The sequence below is a fragment of the Eptatretus burgeri genome, chromosome 10, assembly GCF_056783735.1.
Source record: "Eptatretus burgeri isolate ZD-2024b chromosome 10, Ebu_testis_v1, whole genome shotgun sequence".
Lineage (NCBI taxonomy): Eukaryota > Metazoa > Chordata > Myxini > Myxiniformes > Myxinidae > Eptatretus > Eptatretus burgeri.
In genome coordinates, this window is record NC_140970.1 from 4,590,755 (window position 1) to 4,608,856 (window position 18,102).

The 18,102-nt window shown below is 42.6% G+C and overlaps 2 protein-coding genes across 8 annotated transcripts in view; one reads left to right on the top strand and one right to left on the bottom strand.

Annotated features, from left to right (window-relative positions):
- LOC147017856 (transmembrane 9 superfamily member 2-like) overlaps positions 1-10,360 on the top strand; it is a 103,235-nt gene extending 92,875 nt beyond the window's left edge. For all 6 annotated transcript variants that reach the window (XM_085896897.1, XM_085896901.1, XM_085896899.1 and 3 more), the window contains 4 exons: positions 7,607-7,758; positions 8,432-8,543; positions 8,662-8,833; positions 9,466-10,360. In XM_085896897.1, coding sequence (XP_085753023.1) covers positions 7,607-7,758; positions 8,432-8,543; positions 8,662-8,833; positions 9,466-9,533 — 504 coding nt within the window. In that variant the 3' untranslated portion in view covers positions 9,534-10,360. The remainder of the gene's footprint in view (positions 1-7,606; positions 7,759-8,431; positions 8,544-8,661; positions 8,834-9,465) is intronic.
- A 3,598-nt stretch (positions 10,361-13,958) lies between these two features.
- Positions 13,959-18,102, bottom strand: part of LOC147017857 (tumor necrosis factor receptor superfamily member 19-like) — a 39,841-nt gene continuing 35,697 nt past the window's right edge. For both annotated transcript variants that reach the window (XM_085896910.1, XM_085896909.1), the window contains one exon: positions 13,959-14,491. In XM_085896910.1, the coding sequence (XP_085753036.1) occupies positions 14,436-14,491 (56 nt within the window). In that variant the 3' untranslated portion in view covers positions 13,959-14,435. The remainder of the gene's footprint in view (positions 14,492-18,102) is intronic.

Sequence of the window (18,102 nt, forward strand, 5' to 3'; positions counted from 1 at the left end):
AGAAACTTCTGGTTTGCGTCGCTACCTGTCTCGAGACAGCTTTTATCAGACAAGGTCAGAGGTCAAGTTGACGATTTCGTAAGTACCAGTCTATGGCTGCTTGTTTATTTTATTGCCTATTATTTTTCAGCTAAAATATGAGACAGGCATTTCAATTTCATTCTAGTCAATGCGCATGGCATATGTGACTCGGCATGACCAAATGAGTCGGAAGTCGCGCGGCTCCATTGTGAGAAAATCGCAGCAATACTTCGACATCCGATGATGGCAAAAATATCCGATTTCTCCATCTCTACGGATTTCAATCGTAAATAGTGTGATTTATCATCCTACCAACCCTGAATGCGATATTCTGAACATAAATTATGTATTTCTGGCCCAAACGCATCGAGAACCTCCTCAAAATAGCCCAGAAGAAAGCCCAAAACACGCGATTTTCCAGCGGCCACCATTCCGGTGTCGAACCTCACACCGCATACCGATGGAAAGGTGACATCACGGAGTTCCCCTTCATGATAATGCTAACGCGGGCAATGGCCAATCAGAATCGCTATCTACTGGAAAATACCGTGAAGACGAAAGCTCTTTGTTGCTACCGAATGCGGTCACGTGACTGGAATCTGGCTCGCTGATTGGCCCGCCGCCGCCAGAACACCACATCAAAGATGGTGTTTCTGGAGTGGTGTTGCGTTGTGTTCAATTCATGTGGTCTTCCAATTAATTAGCAAGAACGCACCGAGATAACTATGTCAAATTTTGTCGAGACCGAGATAGAGGTCTCTTAATACTGTGTCCCAAATTTCAGTTCTGACATCTCTCTTATAATACCAAGCTTGCACACTAAAAACTCGGCTCGCCGTCACACGATCCCTCTGAAATTGCTGTGGAACTTAGCGGACATGCCGACAATGTTTGGGAAGTCTTGGCGTTCCATAGTACCACTTGCATTTTGCACAATGCGTATTTTTGTCATTCCCCGTGTACGGTCTGTCGTCTGCTACCAGCTATGTTGTACTGCTATCCCATGCATGTGCACGGGTATCGCTAGTTGTTCTGATTGTGCAATGAAAGTTTGACCTCGATTTTTCTCAAGACTCTGACTTTATGACTTGTTGAATCCCTCACCTTTCGCCACCCATATCTTCGGATCCACTCATCCGATTTACTTCATCTTGGTATTGATGGAAAGCTGATGATCTGTAGAATCCAGAAATGCTATCAGCTAGAAATCCCCACCTAGCGACTGAAGACTCATTTGGTCATGCCGAGTCACATATGTCAAATGTAGATGAAAATACCTTCTTATCATCTCACACGGACGACATATAATTTTAAATCTAAATGCCTTTTACCTTTTGTCTTACAGTAATGGCAATACCATTGTATTTCTCGTCATTCAAAAATTTATCATAATTTTTCCAAATATTTTCTAGGATTTTACCTATTTTTCTACTTGCAATTCTCATTGCACCATGGCTTGCCCCACTAAACAATGGCCCAGCATCTGCCACATATAGTACACCCATGCTGCGAACAGCCAACAGGCTCACCTTTACCACGCACATAGGCACACAGCCAAAGCTCGTGATTTAATTACTCATACAACCTGCACGGATGTGCATAGATTCACATTTACCAGAACCCAGATATAACCAGCCAACACCACCTTCATATCCACATTAATATAATAACAGACTTTTGTTACCTTTTGGCAAATGCCATGCTGAAAAATTGTCGTCTCATCTTGATCTCACGTGCACTCAAGATCAGATAAGGTCGAGCAATATTTCCAGCTTCAACATTGTATTTCTCATTTATTTTTATATATTTTATAAATGCTGCTGCAGGCCAGACACTGATCATGCTGGTCAGCCTGCATTCAGACATCTTGAATTCATATAAATTCCACCACCTGCAGGGCTACTTCTCACACACATTTATTCCAGTGGAATTCGCTGGAGCGAAAATTTTAACACTGCCTCTTTTTTAATTTATTATATATTTATTTCATTTTACAACATGATACTTGCCAAACTCAACTCTTCCTCCACTGTATTTAGCATGACAATCCCATACCAAAGCAAAGTTGGCACATAACACTACCAATTTTGATTTCTCCTCCCGATCCTTGCATTCCTAATTCCACATCATAAATGCCTTCCAATTTACCTCCTTGACCCCATTCCCTTTTTCTTTTTTCTTTGATCCAATTCTCTTTTTAAATTCTCAATTATATTTTTTCAAAAAAGGTACCTTCTTCTGGGAATCCCTTTATATCGCCCTCTGTCCACTTTGACCACTTATCAACATCACATATTGATTCTGTCCAATAATTTTCAAGCATGTACTGAATGGGTGTACATTTTTTCAGGAAGACTTTCCTTAGTCACCTTCCCAAGATGGTTACCCATTCTCACAAACTTGGTGCAAGAAATTCAAACAAGACCACACTTGGTACAGTATGTAACACAATGCAAATATAGCAACACAAATACAGACAATATACAAATAACCATACAACACCTTTATACAAAACAATACACCTGAAACTCCTGAAGCAACTTGCCTTTGCCTCATGGAAAGCAAACCCAAATGAGGGTAATCTCAGTTCCTTCCATGAAGCTCGGAACAAGTGTGTTTCTACCCTCAGGAGAGCCAGAAAACAACATTTTTCGAAGCTCAAGTCTGAACTCTCAAACCTCTCTCCCTCCAAATCCTGGTGGCATCAAATCAAATCTGTTTCTGGTGCATGTTCCCCCTCTATCCCTCCCTTACCTCAAATGACCGCACTGCTGATACTGCATGTGAAAAGGCTGAATGCCTAAACTCGGTGTTTGCCTCGAAATCTTGTGTCCAAAACCCATTGCTTTCTCTTACCCACCTTACCCAGTCGCACCCAACTGTCCCTGGACTCTGTCCTTTTCTCCTGACAAGGTGGAGAGCTTGCTGTCAAACCTCGACTCAAATTTTGCAACCGGTCCAGACTGCATCAGCCCACGTGTCCTAAAAACCTGCTCCTTTGCTCTTGCTCACCCTCTCTCTGTTCTATTCACTCTCTCATTTGTTCAAGGTCATCTGCCATCTGCTTGGAAACCAGCAAACATTACTGTCCTGCATAAAAAGGTGCAAAAACAGATCCCTGCAACTACAGACCAATCAGCCTTCTCTCAATCATCAGCAAGGTTATAGAATCCATCATCGCTTCAGACATTAAATCCTTCCTTTTCTCCAATGGCCTGATTTCCGATCATCAATTTGGTTTCAGTCCAGGTCACTCTACCCTGGATATGCTGCTTCTGCTCTCCCACAATGGATGGAGGTCCTCGATGCCGGACATGGAATCGGAGCCATCTCCCGAGACATATTGCGTGCTTTTGACACGGTCTGGCACCCTGCCCTGCTCACCAAACTCTCTTCCTGTAGTATCCAAGGCCATCTCCACTCATGGCTCGCAGACTTCCTCTCCTGTCGCAGTCAACGTGTGGCCCTAAATGAAGTTCTTTCATCCCTTCTTCCTGTCCATGCTGGAGTTCCTCAAGGTAGCATTCTGGGCCCTGTTCTTTTTCTGGTTTTCATCAATGATCTCTCTGACTCTCTGGAAAATCCTCTTTATCTCTTTGCTGATAACTCCACCCTCTGCCATACCATCTGTCATCCCTCAGACCGACAAGCAGCAGCTTCTTCGCTCACTGCAGATCTGGGTAAAATCACAAACTGGTTCAACACGTGAAACATGTCTTTCAATCCGGACAAATCTCACACTCTCACGATGTCTCTCCGAAAGGACCGTTTGGAACACCCCCCCCCTCCCCATCCACTTTCTCAACAATACTCTGGAAGAAGTCCTTTCTTTCAAGCTTCTGGGTCTCACTATCTGCCATGATCTTTCCAGGGAAAGCCACATTTCCAACCTGGCCTCCAAAGCCAGTCACCGACTGGGAATCCTCCGTCCTGCAAAGTCCTTCCTCGGCCCACCTGAGCTCCTGGCCACATTCAAAGCTTTCGTCCACAGCCTGATGAAGTACTGCTCTCCCCTCTGGGCTGGTGCTCCTGCCTCCCACCTTTCTCGGCTTCACGCTGAGGAAACTGAGGCATTTCGGATCATTAGCATCTCCCGCGATGAGGCTGATTCTTTGGGCCTCTCACTCAATCACTGCAGGCAGTCGGTGGTCTTTCTGTGTTCTACCGTCTCCTCCCCGTCTCGCCCCCCCCCTGCTGTGTCTGTGATTTGTCCCCACCATATTTCCGCAGAGCTCTCAAGGTCCGCCAACAACCCCCTTCTGGTAAAACTACCAAAATCATGAATCACTGCTCACCTTCACTCTTTCATTCCTTTTTTTGTTCCTGCCTTTAGAATAAACCCCTCACTCTGTTCAATCCCATTCTTCTCTCCATGCCTTCAAAACAGCTGTTCACCACCACCTCTTATTGTCCCCCATCCAAATCCTCGATCTTTTCTACCCCCGTTAATCCACCCCAAACCCACCTCCTTCAAATTCCCTGCTTTCCTTCCTGAAAGTCCCTGTAATGTCCATCTTGTATTCCCCGTGTTCCCCGCCCCATCCCTCTCCATTCCACAGAACTCCTAATGTCTCTGTTCCCCACTGTTTTGTCCTTCCCACTCCCGCCCCTCTTGTCTCATGCCCCCCTTGCTGTGTGTTGTGTGTTAGCTCTCATACGAGCCTCGACAAGGTATACAAAAAAAAAGATACACCGTTTTCCCAATTCCAACTTCAACTCCAAGCTGGAAGCACAATTCCAATTCTAACTCGAAAATAATAAACAGTATTCTTCAACTTCCAACCTCTGTTGGACAATTCCTCAACTTTCAACCTCTGTTGGATACAACACAATTTTATTCCAAAGACAGGTGGCTATACCAAATTAATTCTGGTGCACACCGAGACAGCGCCAATGTACACAATGGACCTTTCCTGTCTGACCAGGACGGCAGTGACTCAAACCCTTTCAACCAATATTTATCTTAGAGAAGGGACTGAAACCCACTTAAATGGCTCATATTTTTTAGTTTGGCGAATGTTAACCCTTTAGACAAAGAATGAGGTGCACAGCGAGCTGGCAGCACACACCCACTCGCAGGGATTAAAAAGTCCCTCACCTCTGATCGGTGAGCCCATGTCTACCATCAGCCCACTCTGCAACCACGCTCCTCCAAGTCTTAATGCTCCTGCCTGGCTCGCCAAATTGTCAAAGAATTCTCAATTTTTCCTGTACGTTTGAGCCATTTCTTTAAACAAAAACATGCGCATATGGAGAATCAGGGCGGGGGGGGGGGACAACAAGCAGCACACTCTTCCCCTGACTCTGCAGTAAATGGAGATTTTGAATTCTTATTTTATATTCAGTGAGACTATGTCTGTTCATCCTCTAGGCATACTGGCACCAAGGCTTGACATTTTAGGGTTGAGGGGAGAGATCACTCGCAGCCTTGTTGCAGCCAAAATGCAGGGTTAGCTTTATCTCAAAGGGCTAAGGAATATTTATGGCCTGAAGGATGATAGGAGTTCTAGACATTATCTTCACACACATTCTATTTAAGCTAGACTCCTGTTTCCAGCCAGACTTTAAAAATCAGTATATAATTATTTATATGTAAGAATCCCTCAATAAGCAAAATATAATCGTAGATGATTCTATTATACTGAATAAAGATTCAAGATTATTTGGAAGGCCAATCTGTTTTGGAGAACAAGGGGTATTTTTGCTAAGCAGACTGATTAATCTTTCAAAACAGAAAAGAGATATATGGTCATTGGTCAGTTAAAATGCAAATATATTATTAAAATAGATACATGTTCAAGCACATAGATGTAATAATCATGTTGTGTTTGAGTACATTTCCCATTAAAGGGTTACAACAATACATTGTGCTATATCTGAAAAAAAACATTTACTTTTTCAAGTTAATTATCAATCAAGTTGAATTGGTGATATTTTTGTTTTAATTTTTGTTTTTATCACCCTTAAACCCATTATGCTAATTTTGGAGAAATTCGCATCGACACTACCTACCTGCACACCACAAGGAATTATTTCTTTCTTTCTTTATATACATTTTACCATCTCCACTATCTGCATGTCACCTTGAATTGTTTGTTTATTTATATGAACTTGACCACCTCCACATATTATTTAGTTAAGTGTTAAATCCGTGTGTCCCATTTTTAAGGTGTGGTTGTGTGATGATGACCTAATTTCCTCGATAAAGGCTTGTACTCTTGTTTATTTATTCCCTACCGGTTTAACCGGAGGGGATTCTCGGTTTGATCTCGGTCTGTCCATCCGTCAAACTTGTGGTTTTTCAGCCTTTTTAATTTTTATCCCCCCAACCATACCCTTTAACATATTCAACTGAAACTTGGTACATGCCTTTATTATGATAAGTTACAGAACAAGTTCGAGTTTCGTCAATTTTTCAGTTATGCCCTTTTGTGACTTAGAAAATATCACATCGGTAGGGGACATGTATTGCAAAGCAATTCTTACTCGTGTTTAGTTGGGTCTTTATTTGATTTGATTTATTTTTAATGTATTTTTAATATATTTATATATTTATTTGATTTATTTTTAATATCTGTTTTTATTCTTTTAACCTTTCATCCCATTTATTGTGTCTTTTGCAATGCCTTCCCACTGCAGAAGAAATTTCTAAGTCATCCTGTACATTTGAACATTTATTCAACACACAAACAAATACATACAAGCAAATACATATTCACATGTGGAGTGATCAGAACACAGTCTTGTTCCAGATCTCTGAAATACATGATAAAGTTAAGTCCTTTATATAGAATCTAGTAAGACATAGTAGTTTTTTTTATTTCCAAATGCTGGCACCTCAGTTTCACTTGATATTCCCAGGTGGAGCTCATCTTCAGCCTTCGGTTGAATGGTTGTCACGTATATTTCAAACCCACATGCGTAGATTTTCTCCCGGCACAGAATGACGTACAGAATGATAGAATTATGTCAAACTTCAACCCCTTTGGGCATTTTGATAGATTTCTATAGTATGTAGGTTAAAAGTCAGTCTGCTTCAAACGGACTGGGGAAATATACTATCTTGAAGCAATTAGAGCTTTGTGAATACATCTGGATATTTCCTTAGACCCACATTCCAGTTACACTGAAATCATATTCCCTGTCCAACTTGTTGGTGCTTTTTATAAAATCCCTTAGAAAGCAAGATAGCTTTTAAATTATGGGCAATTCTCTTGTACTGAATTAAACTTATTTGAAAGGTTGGCCTGCTTATCATATCTTTACGAGACAGGTTGACATCTTTCAATACAAAGGAAAGACATGATTATGTTGATTACAATAAAAAATGGATACATGTTCAAGCACATAGAATCATACCATATTTGAGTACATTTTCCATTTCAGATTGAATACATTTGCTTTAATTAACTTTTTTTTTTTTTTTTTTGTCATCCTCAACCCCATTATGCTAATTTTGGAGAAATTGCATCAACACCACCATGTTACTGTTTTCCTCTTGTCAATTGTTGTTTATCTTCCTCTCATTTGCCACTTTATAAACCTCACAAAAACAATAAAGTGACCCTCCATCTCCCTCCCCAAGCCCATGGAGCAGCCAGTACGTACCAATCAACTCCCACGGCAGATTCCACCCCAGACTGTCTACACACACGCACTTCTTGCTGTTGTCATTGGTGGAATACTTCCATTCGCTTGCATCTTCATCCAGCTCTTCTTTATCCTCAACAGCATCTGGTATCATAATTTTAGATTGATTGAATGAATATTTGCTATACAGCATTGAGGCTCGTGGAAGGGCGAGGTGACGGAAGGGGTAAGAAGGCAACAAACTGACACTGGGACCATGGTTTGACACAATGAGAAAGGGAATGAACCAACAGGAAGAAAGAGCAGAGGGAACAGTTTGCAATTATTTAAGTAAATAATTTGCCATTATCAACATGTTGTGTGTTTACAATAACCTGATAATTTGAACACAAGCGCAGGATAAAAAAAACACACGCCATTCTTTCTCTTAACTTATGTTTTGCAAAAGGATTTTATGTACAACGACTGTTGGAGACAATTGGATGGACGGGTTCTTCAGATGGACATTTTGCCTATTGTACCAGGAGTAGTTTTTCTGTAATTTTATCGTTGACATTTGAATGGTGTAATTAGGATGACAAAGTGACGAAGTTCTCATTTTGGTGTAAATTGTATCCATAAAGGAGTTCTCAGGTAGAACCTTTCACCCAAACATCTCCCATTTTCTGCTCGTTTACTGAGTCAACTTGGAACAAAACACTTGTATAGTGGTCCTGGAGGCAGCACTAGGAAGTTAGTTTGGAGTGGGAAGAATTTTGAGATGAGACTGGTGTGGAGAAATACATAAATAAGCCTAAATGCTGCATAATTTTGCTTACAGGTCTCACCAGTTGTACTACATGTTTGGTTTTCTCTTCCTCGTTTTCATCATCCTCCTCATTACTTGTTCTGAAGCCACCATCTTACTCTGCTATTTTCAACTTTGTTCAGAGGTACGTGGCTCGGGTAGACGAGTGACCCATTTCTCTGCCAGTGGGATCGCTCGAGGGTCTGTTGGGAATTAGGAAATCAAGTGACATGCTGCTCTTTGGCTCTATCATTTGTGTTTAGGATTACCACTGGTGGTGGCGGTCGTTCCTCACCAGTGGCTTTACGGCCATGTACCTGCTCATCTACGCCATGCACTACTTTGCAACTCACTTGCACCTTGCTGGCGTCGCATCCATCTTCTTGTACTTTGGCTACACATTGATCATGGCCATAATCTTCTTTTTGCTCACAGGTAAACTATGTGGTGGAGGGGGTGGGCACACGGGCATGGCAGTATGTGGTGTTTGCTTCCAAATGGCTAACAAGGACGTCTGGGTGAGGTGTCGTTAATCTGACATTGGTATATATTGAACTGGAGGGTATCAAGATATCCAAGCTTCCGTTGCCGACAATGTACCTTAGACAAGTCACTGCTCCATTGTGGGGTGCTACTGAAGCAGCTCTCATCCAGGGCAGGAATTTGGGACTCAATCAGGTTCGCAGAATATGAGCTACCTTTTTTTTATTTTTTATTTGATTGGTGTTGTTGATCTTCAAGTTCTACAAGTGGATGCTAACATTTGGGACAGCCATATTCACATCCTCTCCTCCTCTGCAATGCCCAGCTTGCAAAGCTTCAAAATATCAGTTTATAATTGTCTAGTCTGTGTTTGATATGCAGGCCATCTCAAACAACCCCTGAGCTATCTTGTTACCTGGGTGAGTGCAGGGAAACAAAATTGGTTTCCTAAGCAATGCGGAAATGTGAACAGCAAAGGTGATGTTGAGAATAATGCTTTCTTTGGCCTTTTTTTTTTATTTTCAAACCAAATCTTGTTCTTTCACCTCCATTCCTGCCACCCCAACCCTTTCCAATCCCTCCAGGTACTGTCGGCTTCCTTGCATGCCTGTGGTTTGTCAGGACGATCTACAGTGTTGTTAAGGTTGATTGATGCTGCACAACCAGAAGTCTCTCAAGCACAACCATTTGGTCAAACTTTTGAACCGCAGCAAAGCCCTGTGTGGTGATTGTTGCGTTATTGGTGACTGGGTCCTGATTTTTCTCTCCTTTCCCTTTTTGTTCCCTCCACCTCTCAAGTTTTGATCATTCCCACTTTCCCATCCCCTCTTGCTATGTCCCCCTCCTTTCTTTATTCCTTTTTAATTTTAATATTCTTCTTTGTTTTTTTTCTTGGGGGTGGGGGGGGGGGGAGGGGTTGATCTTCTAAACATACTTCTCCAACCCCTCCCTTTTGCGACACTTCCACTTGATTTTATTATTCATGGCTCTGCATGTTTGAAGTTTCATTACTGAATGAACGCTGTGCAGCCTTAATTTGCTCCCTCCCCCTTTTAATATTATTATTATTATTATTTTTAACTGCAATCTCCTACCGGTGGCCATCCTGACACCTACCTTAATCTTGGCACTCCGCTACCAGTGGCTGGAACAGGAGTGATGGGTGCACTGACATTAAAATAAAAATAAGAGCAGCAAACCAATCAGAAAGAAAGATCAAAGTTGATCACTTGTAAAACGGTGTTTCGGCCGGTTGATCAAATGGAATGAACAATGCAGTGCAGGTATTCCAGGAATTTGACATTGATTCCTGGTGTTAATTTTTGCTGCAGGGTTTGGCACGGTTAAACAGCTGTGTTGTATACAGCGAATTTTCAGATGCTATGGTGCGAGAGCTCCATGTAATTGACTGTGAATATGTTATATAATATTTGGTGTGTATGGAGGAAAGGGGACAATAAAATATGTGGATACTGGGAATAGCTGGATGGAGGTTGTATTTTCTCCCCTTGTCTCTCTGTCTCTCTGTTTGTGAGCAGGATATCTCAAAAAGTTGTCGACAGATTTGGATGAAACTTGGTGAACAGGTTGGGTGAGTGACGAGGACAAATTGATTGGATCTTGTTTCAGGTCCAGATGCAGATCTGGCCTATCGATGGGATACAAAGCATAAACCTCTTCGGTCTCGGGGAGGTATGCGCTCGACCGAGTGCCGTTTTAGTTACCTTCGCATTCTGCGAAAGGTTATGTTTTGGTTGGCGTGTATTTATTTATTTATTTATTTATTTGTAATCTTGTGATTCGTATAACTCAAAAAGTATTAAACCGAATTGCATGAAATTTGGTGGGATGATTGGTTATTAGCCAGGAAGCATTCGATTAGATTTTGGGATCGTTCGGGTCAAAGGTCAAGGTCACGAAAAGGTCAAAATCGTCTTTTTATGATAACACGGTCAATTTTTATTCAATTTGCATGCAACTAACGCCAAAATGTTCAGAATTCAACGCCTCATCTTGTGATATGCAATATGACACAATGACGCCCATACTCTTGTTACCGGTTAGGGGTCAAAGGTCAGGGGGGTCACTACCTTGAAAAATATGCGGTTTTTGTCATGACGCGGTCAATTCTTGTCCACTTTACATGAACCCAGCACCAAAATGTTCAGAATTTAATGCCCAATCTTGTGACACAATGACGTCATAACACATGTCACCGGTTGGGGTAAAATGTCGGGGGGGGAGGGGTCACGCCCTTGAAAAATATGCGGTTTTCGGCATAACTCAGTCAATTCTTATTCGATTTGCATGAAACCAGCATCAAACGAGATTACCTTCTCTTGTTGAAACGTATTCACCGAGCTTGCGAGTGAAGACTCGCCAAAATGACGTGAGTTGATTGTTGTTTAGTCCGTAGCCCCCGAAAGTCGGGGGGGGGGTCATGACATTATAGATATGTGGTTTGTGTCATAAGACCATTCATATGAAACCAGTTCCCCACACTCATACCAAGAACAAAAAAAGTAGTGGCGGCGAAGGTATGCTCTCTATGAGTGCCCATTCTAGTTTTCAAACTTGCGTTACAGAGGACCTTTACAAATCAAGTTGCAGTTTTAGGTCAAAGCACGTCCAGGTAGAAAAAGCAATTGATTATGGTTATGGTCTGGAAGTTCACAGGAAACACTTCGAGCATCAGCGTTTCTTAATGTAAAATAATGGAGCTTGCACCTCATAAAGCGAGGACACAGACTGGTTTGGTTTCCCAGAAGATTTGTGGATTCAAATGTAGCTGAAGGCAGTAGTACAAGATTGTGCGTCAAAGCTTCTGGAAATGGCTTGTCGTGTAAGAATTACCTTGTTGGTACTGGATTGTTATTACAAACCAAACTGGTGCACAGTGAGGTCAGGCCAGCAAAATTGGCCTGTCCTGTGTTTATTCCTATGCCAGTCTAAACATGGTCGTTAACTCTTTGATGCCCTCAGGGAAAGCTGAGATTGGGGGGAACCTGCCATTTCAGCACCTAAGTCACCACAACACCAAAGAAAATGAACTTGGCCTTTGATGGACCTTAAAGCATAAACATTCATTTTTAGGTCATCTCTACCGAGATGACCTAATAAAGCCGGACCAAATGTCCGTCCGTCCGTCAACAATTTTTCTTTCCGATCTTGATGAAACTTAGTATGTGGGTAGAGGTCGAAGAGTGTTGCACAACGATATAACTTTTGTCCGGGTTCAGGGTCAGGGTCAGGGTCAAGGTCACGAGGTCACGTAAGTTATAAAAATCGCCATTTTCAAAACCTATCTTGTCTGCCATTCTACAAGATATTCGGCAACTGTTTATTGATAATTATGATAGTAAAAAATATTATCTTGTATCTAACCGGACAGATTTTTGAATTTCCATCCCGTTTGGCCGCCACGTAACCTGGAAGATGGTCAAAAACACCTCCCGATACAAAGAAAACTTTTTATTTCCGATCTTGATGAAATTTGGTATGTGGGTAGAGGTCGATGAGTGATACCTAACGACATATTTTTTCCCGGATTATTAGTATTATCCTTGTGTATCTCTGTGAACTATTTCAATCTAAACAGTTAGTTTTGACTGTTTCGCGGTTACCTGAACTGAACATTGAGAACTTGTAGTATTATAGAGATTACCGTCATCCCCACATGGGGGTAATTTTGTTAATTTCATTTCAAGGAAGAACACATTATTCAAGTGATTTATTGTACAATATTACATGGCTGTTTATTTTGTACTTTTTTATTAATTTCATTTCAAGGAAGAACACATTATTCAAGTGATTTATTGTACAATATTACATGGCTGTTTATTTTATACTTTTTTTTATTAATTTCATTTCAAGGAAGAACACATTATTCAAGTAATTTATTGTACAATATTACATGGCTGTTTATTTTGTACTTTTTTATTAATTTAATTTCAAGGAAGAACACATTATTCAAGTGATTTATTGTACAATATTACATGGCTGTTTATTTTATACTTTTTTATTTACTACACTTAACAATCTAGCACATGTGGCTACAAAGTGACGTAAAAAAAGTTAGAAAACAAAACCGAATCCTTCACTGGTTTGTGGAAATTGAAACATTGAGAAAGCAATGATGGGGTGCTGAAACACCCATTGGGGTTCTTAAACAACCATACGGCCATGAGGGTATCAAATCGAACACAGGCTAGAAAACAGCCACGTGGCTTCCAAAGCAGCCGCGCAGGTACTGAAACGCCCAATCGGGTTCAGAAATAACTCGGTCGTCACAAAACTCACGTGGGTTCAAAAGCAGCCTCACTGCAAACTCACTCACACAAATACAATACAACAGCCTCACTGCAAACAAACTTCCAGTGAGTTCAATGAAAAAACAGGTAACTCTTATAATTCTTACAAACTTTCACAAACAGGTAACTTATAATACTTATCTATTTTCCACTTAACCATTGTCCTTTCTAACCCTATCTTGGCCTCTCTCAGCCGGTCCTCCTCGGCCGGTCCTTCTCGGCCTCTCTCAGCCAGTGCGTATCAATGCAAACATATATCTCGCACGTGTCCTCAGCCTCTCTCAGCCAGTCTGTGGCATGTCGCTTCGTCATGCCCATTTAATTGCTCCTCTGGCTCCTCGTCGAGCCTCTTCTCCTCCAGCACTTTTCGAAAACAACTACAGTACTTATCGTTTACTTTAATTACTCCTTCTTTCTATCAATAAAATTCTCTGACATGAACTTTTCTTTGTTCGAAATGCGTTACCCGCTAAGACAGGCCCACTGTCCAGGAATGTTCTCTACTTACTTTCGCTCAAACACTTGCTGTTCCAGACCTCCAGGGACTGTCTCCAGCAGATTAAACACCTCCGGTCACGGCACCAACTGATGTGGAATTTTCTCGGCCTGATTGTTGACTTCTGAAGTCTCGTTGTGATCGTTTAGAATTCCTCACGTGTTGTTGTGGAACTTTAACTCGTTCTATTTTATTTCTCTTACTTTTTAGTTAACTGTTCAACCAACCCAAATCAAACACACTGATTAATTCATTTTCCACAACATGAAAGTACATTTCATCAGAGTTTTATTATACTTGGTAGCAACTTAAGTAACAAGGAGTACAAGCCACTTTGTGAGGTATACATCCACACGTGTTTGCACTCTCTTGGAGTACAACCCACTGAGATGGTATACATCCTCACGTGCTTGCACTAAAACAAGATTACATTTCAAGGCATTTATACTTTCAAGGGAGAGGGGAAGGGGCTGTTAACTCTAACTGCAGTACGTGTCTTCTAGTACAGGTGAGAAGCACATGATGTAATTATGGAAAAAGTTTGCTGTTATCAGCCCAGGTCACATCGTTCCATAACAAGACATTTTTTTTATCAACATTTCGGGCAAAGACTCTTGGCCAAAGGGAAGGAACACTGACAGCCAATTCGACTTATAGCATACATTTATATAATTATTTCTTCCACAAAGGTATATAAAGATGAAAAATTATACCGGCATATCGATTAATCAGAGGACACGAGTAGGGATTAATAAATACTACTTATAAGATATCCTTCTGTCTCTTGCCGAATGCTTGTTTCGCCTGAAGAAAAAAAAAACAAACAAACAGGGCACATTAATGTCCTTATTTATTATCTGCCATGACATCCTTACGTACCTGGTGCACTCGCTTCGGCGCCTCGAGGTGGATACGTAATAGTTGATTACACCCAATTTGGAGGCAAAGACAGAGTTTAGACATTCTGCCTTATCTCGAGCAGAATCTTCAATCATGCCTTTTTGAAGTGATGTACAGGATGGAGTGGGTGCATACACCAGAAACAGATGTCGTACCCTGAATCACCCTTCACCAAGGTATTTTGAGGACAGATGATGCACTTGAGAGAAAGGCTGTTTATTGTTTAGCAAGGTACGTGCACGGAGCACGGCAACAACAGGAACATCAATTACAGTAACTGAGGATGCTCGGAGGGTGCCGTCACTGTCAGAGACGATTCCATTACCCTCTTAGAAACTCGGTTTTATCTTTGGACAAAATGTTTATCTCACATTTGTCCTTTCCAACCTAACCAGCTGCAAGCAGTTGGCTCATTTCATAACAGGAATGCTGAAACAGAAGTAGAGCTAAGAGCATGTAACGGTTCACTCCCTAACCCTGCTCTCACAATGCTCCTTTGAATTACTCAAGGTCAATTATAATCATTTTTCTGCATACACTGTTCTAATGCCCCCCTTCCCAAGCAGCCAGTCAAGAGTATACTTTGATTACCACCAAGCCTGCAAAAACATATAATGACTTTAAAAAAAGCAAAGCTAGTAGAAAAAGGTACGATTCCCGACAGACTTAAGGCACCATCCCAGCCAAGTAGAACATTCGAAAGTGTGCTGTTCTAGTTATTTCATATTTTCATGAAAGGGGAACTCAAATGCTCAGACCACCTCAATACTAATCTATCCCTTGATACACTTCAAAATGGATATGTCTTTTTCCGATTTCCAAATTATAAAGTCGGTTGATTCGCAATCAAAGTCGAAATCTTCTTCTTCTCCTTCTCCTTCTTGAGAATAGCTGTGAGATCGCATCAGCAAGTGGACTGTCATATCCGTACTGTCTCCGGGTTACATCACTGCATGATGCAACTCAAATGGCGAATAATTTTCGATTTTCCACAGATATGCTGAGTCGATGCGTCCTTGGTGCTTGAAAAGTAATACAAACCGTGTGCCGCCACACTGTGCCTGTTGACGAGTCATGCGTATTCATTGCTGTTGCTTCCCTGTGGCTTCGCCTACCGTGAGCCAGGATACGCTGTGTTAAAAATGTCGCCTTGCCATGTGGTTTTTTTGCCCGCTGCGATGAAAATGCTTTTTGTGCCAGACTGTGACCAACAACAGTCGATTACTGTTCTGCCTCTCCGGTATGGACCGGATAGCATACGGCTAACCCCCATCCGCCAATGAATGTAACGTCTAACAACCATGCTGAGGCTTAGAGTTCACAATTCATACCATTCGTCAAGAATAAAGAACTCTAAGCCTCAGCATGGTTGTTAGACGTTACGTTCATTGGCGGATGGGGGTTAGCTGTATGCTATCCGGTCCAGACCGGAGAGGCAGAACAAACCGAGATGGTACGTGGTAATTCGCGTGGATGGTCCTCCTTCGTTAAGAGCCCACAAACCCTCGAACAGTTTCTTCTCACGAACGAACACGCCGACCCCGCTCATCTTACACTAGGTCCACTCGCAACATAACAAAAACCGCCTTTCTCCTTGACCATATGACGAGACGATTTCTGAGGCCCTGAGATAAGGCCACGAGGTGCGCTCTTCTTCTCTTCTGAGAAACGTACAACCTTCATGACCCAGGAACAGTCGATGGCTAGCATCTAGCTTCAGTACGTGAACGAATTCACACCAGCATGAACGAGAATTGTGCTGCTATTTCATCGTGCCGAGAGGAGAGCAAAAATGAGATCAAAGAATGATCATGCCCATCTCTCCCACGTCACACCGACCAATCCCAAGCTTCGGGGCGTGGCCTGCCAGTTGTTAAAGCATAGTTCCTTTTTATAGCCGGCTTTGTAAATGCAAAAACCTAGGAACGAGTCACAGAGGGCAATCACATACTGGGAGAAATTTGCCTTAAACCCTACCTCATTAACACAGCACCATCCCCTATGTGGTGACACGTAACAATCTTAAGCTGACAGTTTTCTATACTTAATTTACATTGAGATGTCTCCTCCTCGTCCACGGACCATGCTACACTATACAATCCTACCTTTACGATGAAGTTCCTCCATCTACTCCACAAACATAATAATATATACATATAGTGTTGCGGTTTTGGAAATTCACAAAACACCATTCAGGTTCTCCGAAGATCAGTTATCTCGATAAGTAAGTGTTTCAGGTTAGGATTCCCCCACCAATGTGTAAAGGGAATTATTTGTGTGCTGGGCTGTGAATCTTGAGGTAGCATTATTTCTTTTCTATCTTTTATTTCAACAAACATCCCCGAACAACAGAAACCATCACATCCTCCTCAACGACAGCCGCAAAATGCCGTTGGTTGTGGACACGTTGCGCAACAGTAAAAGCCACATTACACCGACCGTGTGCAAACAGCCTCGGAGCGGCTAATTTGCATAAGTGGATCAAAAGGAGGTCTACCCCGAAAGAAACCCACGGGTGACGTCAGACTTGGGGTTTCCCACGAGGCTCACCAGGGGTGAGAGGTCGGAGGTGAAAAGTGGGCGGAGCCTGGCCTCGGGTTCAGAGAGCGGCTCGCCTCGGGCCAATATAACGGCGGAGCTCGGATGAGTTAGGCTGATTCGGAGATTCATCGCTTATTCGGAGGCTGATTCAGGAGACGGGCGAAGCTTGGAGAGTCGAGTGTCGGGCGAGGTTTGTGTGCGCGCCGATCGAGGAGTTATTCATCGCTCCCAAGGATATTCATCGCTGTCTGGCGTCTGCAGTCATCGCGTCGAACAGCCGGAGTCGAGCAAGCTGCGTCGCAGTCCGGGCAAACGGCCTTGAGTCGGTCGAGCGGTGCTGAGGCAGTGGATGGGTCATAAAAGGGCATCAACTCTAAAAAGAGCAAAGACCCGTTCACTCCTCTGAGCGCATCACCGGCTAGGCCCGACCGTCCAGGCTGCAGTGAAGGCCGGACGACCAGGGAGAACCGAGCAAGCCTCTCGGCCGCTCAAGCGACTGGCGCGTGTGACACGAGGGACAAGCCAGGGACAGCAGGGGTCACTGACCCGAAGACCTTCGAGCAGTCACAAGGGGCGGCAAGGTTACCTGCCCGGCCTCTTGTGAGCCTCCGGTCATCCAGGCTCCAAGTGGAAATAAAGGCTCATGAGCCCTGTTCTTTTCTGGGGGTTTTGTATGAAAGTGTCTGTGGCGCCTTGTCTTGTTAAGTTGAACTGAATTAAGTGCATGCCTGTATATAAAAACGATAGACATCGGCTGTAGGCTTTTGCTCGTGTCATGTCCCCTATCCCCCCATTGACTGCTTATGTGCCTGTATAATAAATGCCCATTGTTTGAATGTACATCTGCTCGTTGTGTCATTTTCCTCCCATTGACTGCCACGGCGCGTTCGGGAAATTAGCCGGCTATTAAAGCCGAATTAAAGTGGTAATTAGTCCGACAGAGCATGGCGATTAAAACCGCTCGGCATTGCACA